The sequence below is a fragment of the Calypte anna genome, chromosome 3, assembly GCF_003957555.1.
Source record: "Calypte anna isolate BGI_N300 chromosome 3, bCalAnn1_v1.p, whole genome shotgun sequence".
NCBI lineage: Eukaryota > Metazoa > Chordata > Aves > Apodiformes > Trochilidae > Calypte > Calypte anna.
In genome coordinates this window covers 62,731,460-62,745,132 of record NC_044246.1, presented here as the reverse complement: position 1 = coordinate 62,745,132, position 13,673 = coordinate 62,731,460, and the positions used below count along the sequence as shown (strand labels likewise).

General features: G+C 38.2%; 1 protein-coding gene across 1 annotated transcript; it reads left to right on the top strand.

The window, feature by feature from the left end:
* The first annotated feature begins 3,582 nt into the window (after positions 1 to 3,582).
* Positions 3,583 to 11,394, top strand: CENPW (centromere protein W). Its single transcript, XM_030447749.1, has 3 exons — positions 3,583 to 3,794; positions 8,718 to 8,831; positions 10,406 to 11,394. Exons 1-3 carry the CDS (start codon positions 3,705 to 3,707, stop codon positions 10,430 to 10,432), a joined length of 231 nt encoding a protein of 76 aa, XP_030303609.1. The 5' UTR covers positions 3,583 to 3,704; the 3' UTR covers positions 10,433 to 11,394.
* Positions 11,395 to 13,673: the final 2,279 nt, after the last annotated feature.

Below are 13,673 nucleotides of genomic sequence, written 5' to 3'. Positions count from 1 at the left end.
GTCAGTTTAGCAAGTGAGGATATGCTTGAAAAAATTTTGGGTCAGAAACAAAACACTGCTTTTCAATTTAATTTCCAAATGTCACCCTTGTTTCAACTTACAGTATATTATAGGAGTGGATAAACTAGTCTGTAAGCTCATCTCTTTCCTTACAGAAATGGTGAAGGTTTGTTTACTGGTTTGCAGTTCAGTAGTGATGGCCCCAAGCTCGGTCTCTTTTTAGTCACTGAAATGTATAGAACTGTTTTCAAGAAACACACATAGCCTGGAAGAAAAAGTCACAAAATAAGGCCATGGAAACTGCCTTTATTCAAAAACCACTGCTAAAGTTCTATGTTTTCTTGAAGAAGTCAGACCTGAATGGTGGCATTTTAATTACTGAATTTCCCTTGCTCTTATCATCGGTACTAGATGCTGTATTTAGTTCTCAACCACAGTTCAGTATTTCTGGAAAACTGGGAAGAAACTGTACTGCAGCTGAAGCTATAAAACACAGCCAGTTCACAAAATTAACTATTGTATTCTTAAAAACTGCAGTAGTTAAAAGAGCAAAAAATATAAAATTCTGGAAGTACTATTTGAAAATAAGGTAACTGTTTGTAGAAAATCAGTGTGAAACTCCTGCAGCTTTTGAACAGACAAAACATGAAAATGAGCCTGTAAGGCACAGAATTACCTTTTCTATAAATCTGTATGAGCATGTCAGATTCAGAATTTCAATGTTTAAGATTTCATTTAAAATACATTTTGCATTATTCTTATAGATATTTAAATATTTCGTAATAGCATTATAATAGTAAATTACAAATTCTATTAGAAAGGAAAAAAAAGAACAGTCGTTCAAAATCAGACACATGATGTCAGTTTGCAGTTATCTATGACTCACTGTAATGCATTAAGTAATCCATGTGTTAATACAAATAAACCACTTTAAACAGTTGTGATTTTTATGAAATTTAGTTATTTAGTTAACTTGTTAGACAGTTTTTTCCATTGCAATTCATAATGCACAGTAATATAATTTTACTTGTTCTATAATATTCCTGTATGAAAATTCCATTATTCAAAAATCATATTTATAGAAATAGTTACTGAAATAGATATTAAAATAGTTATTCAGTGGAAAAAAAAATTGGTTAGAGAGGTTTATGTTCGTTCAGTAAATCAGAACCTATAATTTTACATTTTTACACTGCACTTCTGTTATCAATTGCTTGCAGTAATTAATGTCATAAATTTCTCAAAACATAAGAAAATAGAATATCTGGTAAATAAGTAGATTTGAGACAGTACTTTAAAGTGTGATTTTCTGTAGCTAAAACCAAAGAATAGTCCACTAAAAATATAAAACTATCAGAACCAAAAAAGTATAATAGTATCAGATTTTAATAGATTTCATTTCTCATTGTCTACATAGCAAGCACATGAGTAAAGATACAGTTACTAGTCTTTAGTCTCAGTATCTGCCATTTTATGCAGGTCACTGCACAGTTTTAAACTTGTGTGGTGTATTTTAATAGTTTTAGACCGACAGTGGAGGTACTTTTACAGCTCATACAGTCTGTAAAATGCTTGTCCATCCCAGCTTCCCACAGACAGTGTGAGACTGCAAGGCCTAATTCTCAGCTCAAGTAAGGTCCAGTGGAGCTACTGATTTATCCCAGCTGTAGATTTGAATCTGTTGACATGCTGAATTATTGCTGATCTCAACGCAAGTTTCTATGTGTATATTATGAGCACTACAGTATATGACCCTATGTGGCTCCTGAGTCATAGCCATTTAGTTTAACTGAAAAAAACCAAATGTTTACTTCTAGCAGTGCTGCTGAGCCACTAACTGTGATCATTATTAATCTGCAGGAAAAAAAAACAACCCTATGTTTTAGTGTGCTTATTCATTCACAGTAAAAAAGTTAAGATCCTGATTTTAAGATCTGCATCGCTGTTGACGATTAATGGCAAGTGACAGTCAAAGCTGAAAGAACAAAGCATGATTTTCAAATATCTGACAGTATGAAGAACTGGCAAATCTTAAATTCTCTCTTGTCAGATATTATACGTCTATTGGACTACATTTTGTGTGTATTGCAAAATTAACTTAAATACCAAATCATACAGATTTTTTAGAACATACTTCAGTAGAACTAATTTGTATCTGGGTGCCGATAATTTTGAATATATTAAGACAGTTTATTGGTTTAACATTCAAATTTGCAAACATTCCACAGGCCAAAGAAAACAAAAAACTAATAAATATGCTGAAAAACTCCATACCTCAGTATGAAATCCTGACCCCTTCTCCAACTAAGTACACACAGTCCAAATACACTGAGAATGCCAAGCTACAGGGGCCCCTCTGTGGGGAAACCTGTATTTCAGTCAGCAGCATCCGTCAGCCAAAATAGAAGTGTAGGGAGGGATGCTAGAGAAAGGATGACACTTTTAAAGTAATGGCCGGTTTCAGGAGTGTGTGTTTCTGTGTACAATTATGTCAATTCCATGCTTGCACTTATGGAGTCTTTTATCCGGATTTGTGTGCAGAACGTAACTATATCACTCTGGGCTCATTTTAGTGTAGGTTTATGGTGCTAATGAGGCTCCTGGTCCCGCAGTCCACCCTGGCGAGGCCATTTGATGTCACACCTCCCAGCGGGGTCACACAAGGCAATGAAGGAGAGTTAAGTGACCTGCACAATTCCCCCAACTTCTGCAGCGAATAAATTCTATCGCACCTGGGAGATGATTGGCAATTTAAACACCACGGGTCTTGTTTAAGCAGCGCCGCGCCGCTGCCTTTGACCGGTTCCACCTTCATCCCCTCCGGCACGGGAAGGCCCCGCAGGTGGCAGTGGCCAGGCCTGAGGGCTGGGTTAAGGCACTCCAGGGACTGCCACGTCCATGTTCTTTCTTGCTGACCCCCCCAAAAAAAAGTCCTGGGTGAAGGTTTGGGTAACTCGTTAAAGCCAGGGTTAAAGCACAGCCTCAGGTCGCTCACAAGGAAGCGGTGTGACCTGTAGCTGCTCGGGAGGGGAACGACGGCCGCAGCGCCCATCTGGGGCGCGTTTATCGGCTCAGCCCCAGGGCGGGGAGCTCTCCTCACCCCACCTCCGCCACCTCCACCACGGGACTGTCGCTTTGGAACCGGCAACAGCTGGGAGGTGACAGCCTCCGCCTGCCGGCAGCGGAGGAGTAGGAGGGCCAAGCCCAGCGCGCCCGAGGGGGCTCGGGGCAGCCGCTGCCGGCGGTGCCCGGGTAAGGGCGGCTCGGACTGCGCCTCTTTCTCTCCCGGCGCCCTCCGCTGAGGCTCGGCCGCCGGGGACAGAGCCGCCGTACGCCTCTCCATCGGTTCCTCCCTCAGCAGCTGCGATACCGCGCGGTTTCCATGGAAACGCTCCCACGCCGCCGCCAACCGGGCGGGGCAATGCGGCTGCGGCGCGGACGGGCTTTGCCGGGCCGTGCCGGGTCGGGCGGGGCGCTGGGTGGGGAAAGGGAGGGAGTGGGAAGGGGGGGGGACGGTTCCTGACACCGCTCGGGTCTCCTCGGGGGCGGTACCGGCGGCCCCAGCCGTTGGGAAGTGCGTCACGGAGGGCGCGCGCCTGCGCTAGAGGCGGCGGATTCGAACGGCGGAGAGCGGTTGGGCGGGAGGCGTTGGGCCCCTTCCCGGTGGCAGCGGCGGTGGCCTCAGCGGGAAGAGGAGAAGGGCGATGAAGCGCACGGCGCCCCGCAGCACTTTGCGGAAAATCATCAAGAAGCACAAGCCTGAGCTACGCCTGGCGGCTAACGCCGACCTGCTGGTGAGGAAGGAGAGGGGCGGGCGCCGAGCGTGAGGCCTGGCTTTGGGAGCGGGGCCGCTTCGCCCCTCAGCCCTGGGCCCGGCAGTCTCTCCAGCTTGCTCCCTCCGGGCACAGGAAGGGGGGCAGCGCCTGCTCCAAGCAGCCGGGCTGCGGTCCCCAGCCGCTCGGGGAGCAGGGTGAGCTCAAGGGCTGGATCCCCTAGCGCTGTGATGCTGCCCCAGGGAGTCGTAGCGCTGGGCCGGGAGTGGTTGTGCTTTTGGCCGTGGCGGGCAGCCGCAGCTTTTCTGGTTCCTAGGAGCAGGTGAACCTAAGTGGAGGCACCTAGTCCTTAGGTGTTTTGTCGCTTAATAGGCATGGGCCGATGAGTTGTGCACACCGGAGCACTGGGAAGTAATGGGGTGTCGTATTATTACTAGTGATGTTTCTGCAGTGACCTGCAGGCAGAGGGCAGGCAAAGTTTGTGGAGAGAAAGACGATTGGTTAGTCTAATAAAATGCTAATAAGTAGTGATTGCAGCTTATGCTTTGCTGGTGGCTACTGCAATTTAGGTTTCTGACAGAGAGTGCAGGGATTCAGGGACAGGCTGGTGCATGAATATTGTGTCACCACATGTACACACTGTTGTTTGAAGAGTTTGATGTCGACAGACAGGAATTTGGATGATGTGGCTGTAATATGCAGATGTTGTTTATGTAGAGCAATACACAAGTCAATTAGCTGCATTATGATTAATGAGTTGCTAAGCTGTTAAAGCATCTTGAATTTTTTTATTTTTATTTTTTTATTTTTTTTATTTTTATTTTTTATTTTGTAGAAGGCTAAGTAATCTTTGTTCAGAACAAAAGGAATAACTGATCTTGTTAGCAATTTAATGAGGAGAATAAGGTGTTTGGATCCTGTTCATGGTTTGAAAGCAACCTCCATAAAGGTGCAAGCTTAACAGATTCGTAGTGAACAAGTTTCAGAAAACTGCGGCCTATAAAAATGAAGCTGGATTCCTTATGGTCTGCAATAAGGGATTTGTGGTACAGGAAGAGATTGTCTCCCCAAGAAATTACTCACCTACAGCAAGGAAACTTGACCTCAAAAAGTAACTGCCATATTGAAAAAAAAAATAAAATCTGTGTGTAAAAATATTCTTTGAAGTCACTTAGTATGATTAATTTGTATGACTGTCGTGCCATCTTATCAAATGCATGTGATTTTCAAAGTGTTAATGCATACTGTATCCAAATATGGTCCCTGACTTGAATTGTAAGTCCATGTTTCATATGTGCATAAAAGTGTCTTGCAGCATCTTGAAGGTTGGTATCTGGGTATATGAAGCTAAATATAAATACACAAAATTTTTAAATAATAAGAGCTTAATAATAAGTATGATGATTATGCAAGGGAGTTTACGTTTTAATGTCAGTGGTACATATTTTTTTTATTGGCCTAGTAAAAATATCTCTTCCTACTGCTTTTGCTATCTTTGGAGTATTTTATAGGCTAAGCACCTGGCAGCCTGCTACTCATTCTCAGCCCCACTCAAATGTTACTCAGTGGAATGCAGGAGTCAACTAATCAACTCTACACAAATGCTAATAGATTTTTTTTGTAGTTGTTAATAACAAATGGTGTGTGTTTTGATGGTCATGTTCATTTTGCTTCAGGATAGTGTTGCTGTCTGAAAAGGGATAAGTGGGACATCCCCCAAATCTTGGTCCGTGTTTTCCATCTTTTCCTTGCCCTGGCACTAGTGTTATGTGGGCTGCAAATGCAATCAATGAATTGACTGAAACTAATGAACAGCAACAATTTGATCTAGCTTAAAATATGGCTGTGCAAATGCTCATTCCAACACAAAGGATGAGATGAGAATGGGTTTTAATAATGTGGTGGAAGCTTTGTTTACTTCTTCTGATGATGTCAAATTGATATTAGGAGGCTTGGATTTTTTCATTTTACCTTTAAACAGGAAAGTCCAGGCATGGTGAATGTCCATCATGTTCTTCAGCTAGGCCTAATTACTCTTTAGCTCTTTATTTCTATGACTGATCTACACAGCTGGAGTTTTACTTTATTAAAAAAAATAATGTGTGTTTAGTACTGTAGTGAGACAAGCAACAAGTTTTGAAAGTATGTTTCGAAGTTTTACCATTCTCACCTACAATCCTTGTAAGAGTAATTAGATTGTATCCATAGTACCTGTCTTAACAAGACAAAACCATAAAAATTTTGAGGAGAGTGCTTCTGTCTTCTGCAGAGAAAAATAATAATTGGCCCAGTTCATTTTCTGGGCTATTTCCATGAATGGTCCAGGCTGCCCGTGTGAATCTACTGCTGTACTTAGTCCAGTTAGGTGGTTTGCTTACCTGGCTTATGACATAAGCAGATTGTTTTCCTTTTCCTGACCTTGTTAAATTGGTGTCATCACACATGATCCTTACTTTGGATCAAGTTTGGAAGTCATAAGAATTCAGACGATTTTGTTAAATACCTGAACGGAGTTTATTCTTTACCTTTCAGAAACTTTTGATCAAGTCTCTTTTTGAAATTTGAAGCTTTGTCAGAACCTATTTCCTAAAGTTTAACATATTTCTCTGTGAACAGTGTAGCTAACAAATGCCATCAGAATTTCATAATAAGCTTTTTTCTTAATAGACTGTGATATCTTTGAGTTGAGATAGGAATAGTGTTTAAGTTTTTTCCAGTGCTCTTAGAACTCAATTACTTACCTTTTCGAAAATAAGAGGTAAAGATTTTAGAACTGAAGTTCAGAAATTCCTTTTCTTCCAATGGTCTGAGAAAAAGTTGCACACTTTGTTGGAGCTTGGAATTACAGAAGAAAAGCAGGATTTCAGATATTTTTTTTTTATATAATAGAAAAGGAGGTTTGTATTTACATTGCAGAAAAAGCTTTAAGTATTGCATTGAATGATTTGGTTTTTCTTCATTCTTGGAATAGAATGAGGAGTAAGTTTACACTGAAGGCCAAATATCAGTCTAAAGAATTATTCTGGAGTTGTAGCCACAAAATGAAATTATGAAGCTTTTCCCTACTGTTCATTAGTTCTGTTGAACCAGGGTAAGTTGTTCTGCAAACAGTGTTGTGAATTTTTATGTATGTTCTTAAAACTTTACAACCTTTCTTTATGGGAAAAAAAGCATTCTGGTGTGTAGGGGGGGGGGGGGCTCAAGAGTAGTTCAAAACTGTTTTCAAATTTACGCAAAAGGACAATAATCCATAGTAAAACAGAGTGACATCATTTAGGAAATAGTCAGTAACTGCCCCCTTTGTGGTATTCAGTCATTCTGCCTTTCTTAGTTGCCTTGAATAATCTGGAATATTAACATGTATGTCCTGTTGTGGAATGTTCTACTTTTAGTTATGTCTTTAAATCTATAAGTTCAGGGGAAGCATCTCCATGTGCAGCAATTCACTTTGAAAATAGGAGAACAAAGGTAAAGTGATTCTGAGGGGAGGTGTTAGGCGGTTTTGAAATTAAGACTTTTGCCGTTAGGTAAAAAGTCTTCATGAGGAGGACCTGCCAAGTATGGAAGCTTTTGTTCCTCCTCCCTCTTCACCCCCAGGTTGTTTCCAGAAATCTAACCTTCATGTTGTTAAGTCTAATAATAAGAATTCTAATGTTTAACACTATTTTAGCGCTACTGCTTGATTCTGTCAGAGATTATTTCTGTGTGAGTAACTAAAGACTGGTTTAAAACTGACTTTGATATTTTGCTAAATAACTGTGCAGGAACATCTGCTTTTTGTGTAGTAGATGCTTCCAAATGATGCCAAATGTTATGTAAATTTATCTATTGCATGCTGGCTTCACTTAGTTAAGAAGATTAAAAAAAAATCCTTAAATTGCTTGTCGTATGAACACTGAAATGCCTGTCCTCTGACTGACTCACTGTATTGCAAACCTACTGCCAATTTATTTCCTATAAACTCTTAACTTAAACTTTCAGTGCTAAATCTTTCTAGATTTTGCAGATCAGTTATGGCATAATAAATGTATCATTTAATTTGTATCAATATTCCTTTTTTTGTATTTCAGTAGTATTTTTCTGAGTTCTTGAGTAACAAAGTATTTTTGTACACTATACATAGCAAAGTTAATATTGTTTAAAAAGTTTAATTTACAAAAAGTGGAGTTACCAAATTTCAGGTTGGACTATTAAAATAGTTCACATAATGTCTGTGTAATGCTAGAGGTTTGTATTATAGGCCCTTTATTACACAAGGGTGCTTTTGGCTGGCAGTTTAGTCCAAGTTGGAGCAGTTCCTTGCCTGCTGAAACTTTGCTGCTTCTGTACTAGAAGAGCAGCATTCTGTATTGAACTGAATACTGCCCTTCCAGTTTTTTTAATGTAAAATGGTTAAGTGATGAGCTGGGAAAAAATGGATGGAACCTGTTGACAGTAGAGAGTTTCTTGTTCTGGAAAAATTAATGTCAATGCATCTTTGTACTGGAAAGGGGCAGAAGTCCTTGGTCTTACCTGTTTTCCATTGGTGCTAAGGCAGGCACGAATATGCTGCTTATTAGAAGTCTGGCCATTGTAGTCACTGAAAGCTGACTGTATTTACTAGTAAGTAAAAAAAAAAAAGGTACCTTATTCTCTGAAATTAAAAACTGCTAATAAAAATCAGATTTGATTTCTGTTAGATCAGTTGTTTGACCATTTTTAGAGCACTTTTATGATTTAGTATACTAAATTGAAACTCTATTTACAAGAGTCTTGCAGTAAGGAATGTTTTGGGAATTTATTAAGACTTGAATGAAGTGGTACTATGTTTTCCTAAGAACACTTTTCAGGAATTTGGAAGCAGTTTAGTATGCAGTCCTCTGTCTGAACCAATGAACCTCTGAAAAACCAAACTATGCTGAAACAATTTGAATCCTTTGGGTTATTTTCTTCCTTCTTTTAAAGGTGCATTTGAACTTCTTACTGTTTCTCCATCGGCTAGCAGAAGAAGCCAGGACCAATGCTTTTGAGAAAAAAAGTAAAATTATTAAGCCTGAGCACACTATAGCTGCAGCAAAGGTAATAAAGCATTTTTAATAGTTTTCTTTTTTGTTTTAAGGAAAATGTGTTATGACAGTATATACAAAAGTTTTCCATATTAGTGTTGATATGTTTTTGTTTATAATCCATACCCTGCAGAAACTTAATATTCTTTAATGTTTTATTGATGTAAGTCACTGTTTCCAATAAATCAAATTAACTCTCCTTGCCCTATTGAATATAGCCCTATTTTCCTTGATTATTCCGTGTTTAAATTCGTATTTCCAACATGTGGGTAAGTCTACAGGGTAGTCTACAAATGCTTGTGCTATCTTGGAAGAAAACAGGAGCAAATTTTAAAGTTGGAGAATCCTTACTTTAGACAATACTAATTCAAGGGAGATTTAAATTCAGCGGTATAAATGCAGCTTTATGGAACAAGTGAGAAACAGTTCACAGAGAGGTTCAAATAACTTGCATATTCAGTTCTTAACTACTTAGTCTGAAGGATGTTTGCAGTGAATTCTTGCAGCATTGTGTGGATACTGCTTGCAGGGGAAGACTAAGGGAAAGATTGAACTGTGGATTATTATATGGGTAGTTCAGCACAATGAAATCTGTTGTATGAATAGCTCTGAAGGAGGAATCCTCTGCATGGTAAGTTTTGTGTACATGCAAAGAAGGGGAAGAGGAGGGTGCTAAGCAACTTTATCTCTAGAAAGAATTAGAGCAGTGTCTATGTCTGACTGAAATACTTTTGTATGCTGAAGCTCACTTGCTGGGATGTGTCTGCTTTCCCGAGTTTTCGAGAAAGAACGCAGTCTCTTCCATTTATCTGTTCAACCACCTATTATTGCTGGGCAAATTGAAAGACCTAAACGAAGTGTGACCTGATATTTGGATTCTGTGGCTTCTATTTATTATATTCAGTTGTTTGGTTTTTTGTTTTTTGTTTTTTTTAAATTTTATTCTGTCGAAATGTTACAGTTGGAATCTTATGCATTTGTAATTTCTTTTTAACTGCAATCTTAACATTATTTGAAAAGTTTTGTGCTCCATTTAATTTTTTTAAGATGAGAAGAAAGGAAAAATTGCCTTTATTTTAATAATATTAACACTTCAATTGTCCCACGTAGGCTTTGAAGTTGATTTTTTCAATTCCAAACCCAAAAAATGTCCTTCCAAAGGTTTGGGCACTCTTGATATAGAAAGAAATAAGGCATTACAAATAAAAATCGAGCATAGTAGCTGTATACTTGTAAATCTCTCTTTTTTTTTTTCCTTTTTGTCAAAGCCTAACAAGATAAGAGCTTTAAGGAATCTGCTGAGAGATTGAGAGCACTATTGCCATTTCTTAGCATTCCTTTTTAAAATAAGCCACTTGTTTTAAAGAATTCTTGATTGTGAATGTTTCTTTCTCATCTGGCATTTTCCTATATGCGTTTGCTTTATTTCTAACCTTTTTCCTAGACTTCTCCCCATGTTGATTCTGCTCTAGGAAACACTGTATGACTAGGTCAACCTTTGTTGTGGGGTAGCCTTTTGGATCCCTTATTGCTGCCAGGATTGTAGCGATAAAAGCAGTGACAAATATACTTCTTTTCTTTTTGCAGATTATTTTAAAGAAAAGCAGAGGCTAGGAAACAGACGGCTGGAATTTGAAAGCATGTTTTTTCTGTGTTTCTAATGTAAGAGTCTATAAGCCAGCTTTTTACTTGTGGAAGTGTTTAGTTTTGCTGATGCCTATCTTCTTACTGAGTATCCTGCTGTTTCAAAAAAAAAAAAAAGTGTAATGTATATTTTCTTACACTTCATGCATAATTTTAAAATGTGTTAGTTGTCATTGAAGACCTTTAACATACTGTATTGCTTCCATAATGGAGGAATGCCTATGCCACGTTTCTGGTACGTGTCATGTATTATTAAAAAACTGAAACTTTTAAATGAGAACAGTAATAAAAATGCAGCTTTTGCTAAACTCGTTGTAGGCTATGCAGTTCAAAGCAGGTTTGCTAGATATACAAAATTTGGCTTTCAAAACAATCAGTACAGAAACCGGTGTATAAAGTACCTTGACTTAAATGTATTTATAGATGGTTTAATATTTTTAAAAGTAGGCTCAAACTTATATGTTCTGAGGTAAGAGTACACATTTTGTGTTTCTAAGTCGTGCTCTGAACTGTTATGCTGGGCTGTTGTTTGATGTGGTATACGAGACAACTTAGTGTGGACAGATGCAACATTATGGAAAAGATATGGCATTGCTGATGTTTTTGAAGTTAGATCCTGTACAAATAGTGAAGATAACTAGGCATGAGTGCCAAGCTACATCTTCCCCCCTTTTGAGTGTCACCCTAACTTGTCAGAAGTCTGGAAATGTGCTTTATATAAAAATACCTATTTTATTAAAGTCCTTTTCTATTCCTTTTTGATATTTCAAACTGTTTTTTGTAGTTGTTTAACACTTTGCTTTATAAATCTTTTAATAAAGATATAGTTGAATCTCACAGTTTGATCTGCTAGTACGGTTCTGTGGAATGTGTGGTAGCTGATCCTTTATATGGACACTGAGCTATTGCTAAAATAAAGAACTTTTTAAAAACATATGTTGAATAGTCTAATTTTGTTTAACACTTTACTGAGTATATTGTCAAAACTAAGCAAAAAAGAATTGCATTTTTATAAACATTTTGTAGTGTAAAGAAACTGGAGCAATGCCAGAAGTTCAAATTTCATGACGTCTACATACCTCTTAAAACTTTGTGCAACCTGTAAGAACTCATCTGCTTTACCTATTCTGGATTTTCTTGTCTTACTCCCTTGGAATCTACAAAGAAATCCATGAGTGTACATGTGTAGGGGATATTTGAATTTAAAGAAGTACATTCCCAAGAATAAGAGATGTGACTAGGTACTTACATTTTTCTTCCTAATTACAGTCCATGATTTAACACTTAGTGCAACATGAGATTTTCCTTTGTTAGAATTCTTTTGTCTTAATTTTTTTCCTGAAATATTTTCTTGTAGTCTTATATAGCCGCATATCTTCTATCATGGTACAGCTGGGTTTTTTTGCTTCTGTTGGAACTTGTTTTTGTGTCTACTTCAACTGTTTGGTTTTTTTATTTGCCTAGGAGTAAGATCCATTCTTGAGCTGAGTAGAATGTTCTCGTTCTCATGTAGTAGGTGGATGACCAGCTACCTACCATTGGGAAAGGGAGGCAATGAAGGGTTAAAACAGCTACTGGTATACTTTAAAAATATGTTATACACTGCTTTTAGCCTGTATTCATGGTTAGGAAGGTCCCTTGTTTGTTTTTTTTCAGTAGGAGAGGGACACTAAATTGCCAGTACTTCATGACTGTTCTGTAATAGCTGAATCTGGAAGATATTAATGTTTCTCTCAAATGCTACTGAAAATTAACATGGTTGGTGTAGTGTGGTTAAGCAATATGTTTTTCCAGTACATTCTTGAATTAATTACCACAAGGTTAATTATATTTGTATTTGGCAGCTTTTCAGTACTCCTTCATGTATATACACTCTCTCCTCTACTCAGTACTCCTTACTAGAAAAACTAAAAATCTAAATTATTACTAAAAGCAAAAATTCTTACTTGTCTAAATAGACATGAACACTTCCAATTAGTATAACTTTGGAGAATATACTAATAATTTGTTTTCTGTTATTTAATCTAGTTCGTTACAAGATGTCAAAGCACGTAGTTCTGAAAAATGTCTTTTTAAACTAGATCTGTGGGAGAGAAGGCCTAACAAATTTGGGTTCTCTTATTTCAATTCCTGTCTTTATTCTCTGCTGTTAGGAGAAAAAAAGGCAAAGATTACTGATGGAAGACTCATGTTGACACATCAGTGAGTTGTGTCTTCTACTCAGCTGTTTTCATGAAACCTTGAGAAATGTAGTGTTCAGAAACCACTGAGACTATTGATTCGCTATGGAATATCCTCTGGTTTTAAGGGCAAGATACAAGAGATTTTGGGGAGGAGAGGTGCTCAGACAATATGATTATGACACTAAGACATTGCCCACTTTTTCCATTCTCTCCTCTTTGCAGCTTTCCTACTGTTCTTCTCTTCCATGTCCTAGCATGCCCTTTCACTATGACCATCCACAAAAGAGAAAAAAAAAGTCAAAATTAAGAAATGCAAAAATTTGGCAAAAGTACTTCTGGTGGCCCTTGTCTTCATTTTCAGATTTACAGATAACTAATGTTAGTCCTTGGGCCAGTGAGTGTGGTATCACAGCACAAAAGAAAAGGAAAAAAAATTATTGACAATCATGTGAATATGAAGGAAGAGAATGTTTTTCTTTGTGGGTGGTGCTGCTGCTATTTTTGCTTCATCTCATGTATGGAGTGACTGATGAAAGAAGATCTCCACTTTTGCCAACTTGTAAGTTTTCTAGTGAGGAGTATCTACTATTCTAGCTCTCACGGCCACATCATTTTTTATTGCATGATAAGCAAAGGGTGAAGATAGATATGAAAACTAACACTATCATGCAGACTTTTAATTTGTAGGGCATGCAAGTTTAATATTTTCTGAGTGATACAACTCACCTGATTGTTAAAACTATTTTTAAATGCAGATATTAAGAGTGGTATATCAGGGAAGGTTAGGTCTGTGGAGTGATCTAGCTGGTCAGAATAGGAATATAAGAACTATATTTTTATTCATTAGGGCCCTAGTGGTTACTGTTCTGTTTGAATCTAAAGTTATGGTGGATTATTAAGTCTGCTATTTTGACTGAGAAAATCAACACAGGTGATACAGAGAGCATTTGTGCCTTGCAGTTTCATCATGTTTATATGTGAAGGAGTGCATGGTTGCTGGAAAAAAAATCTTTAGTTGCATAAGACAA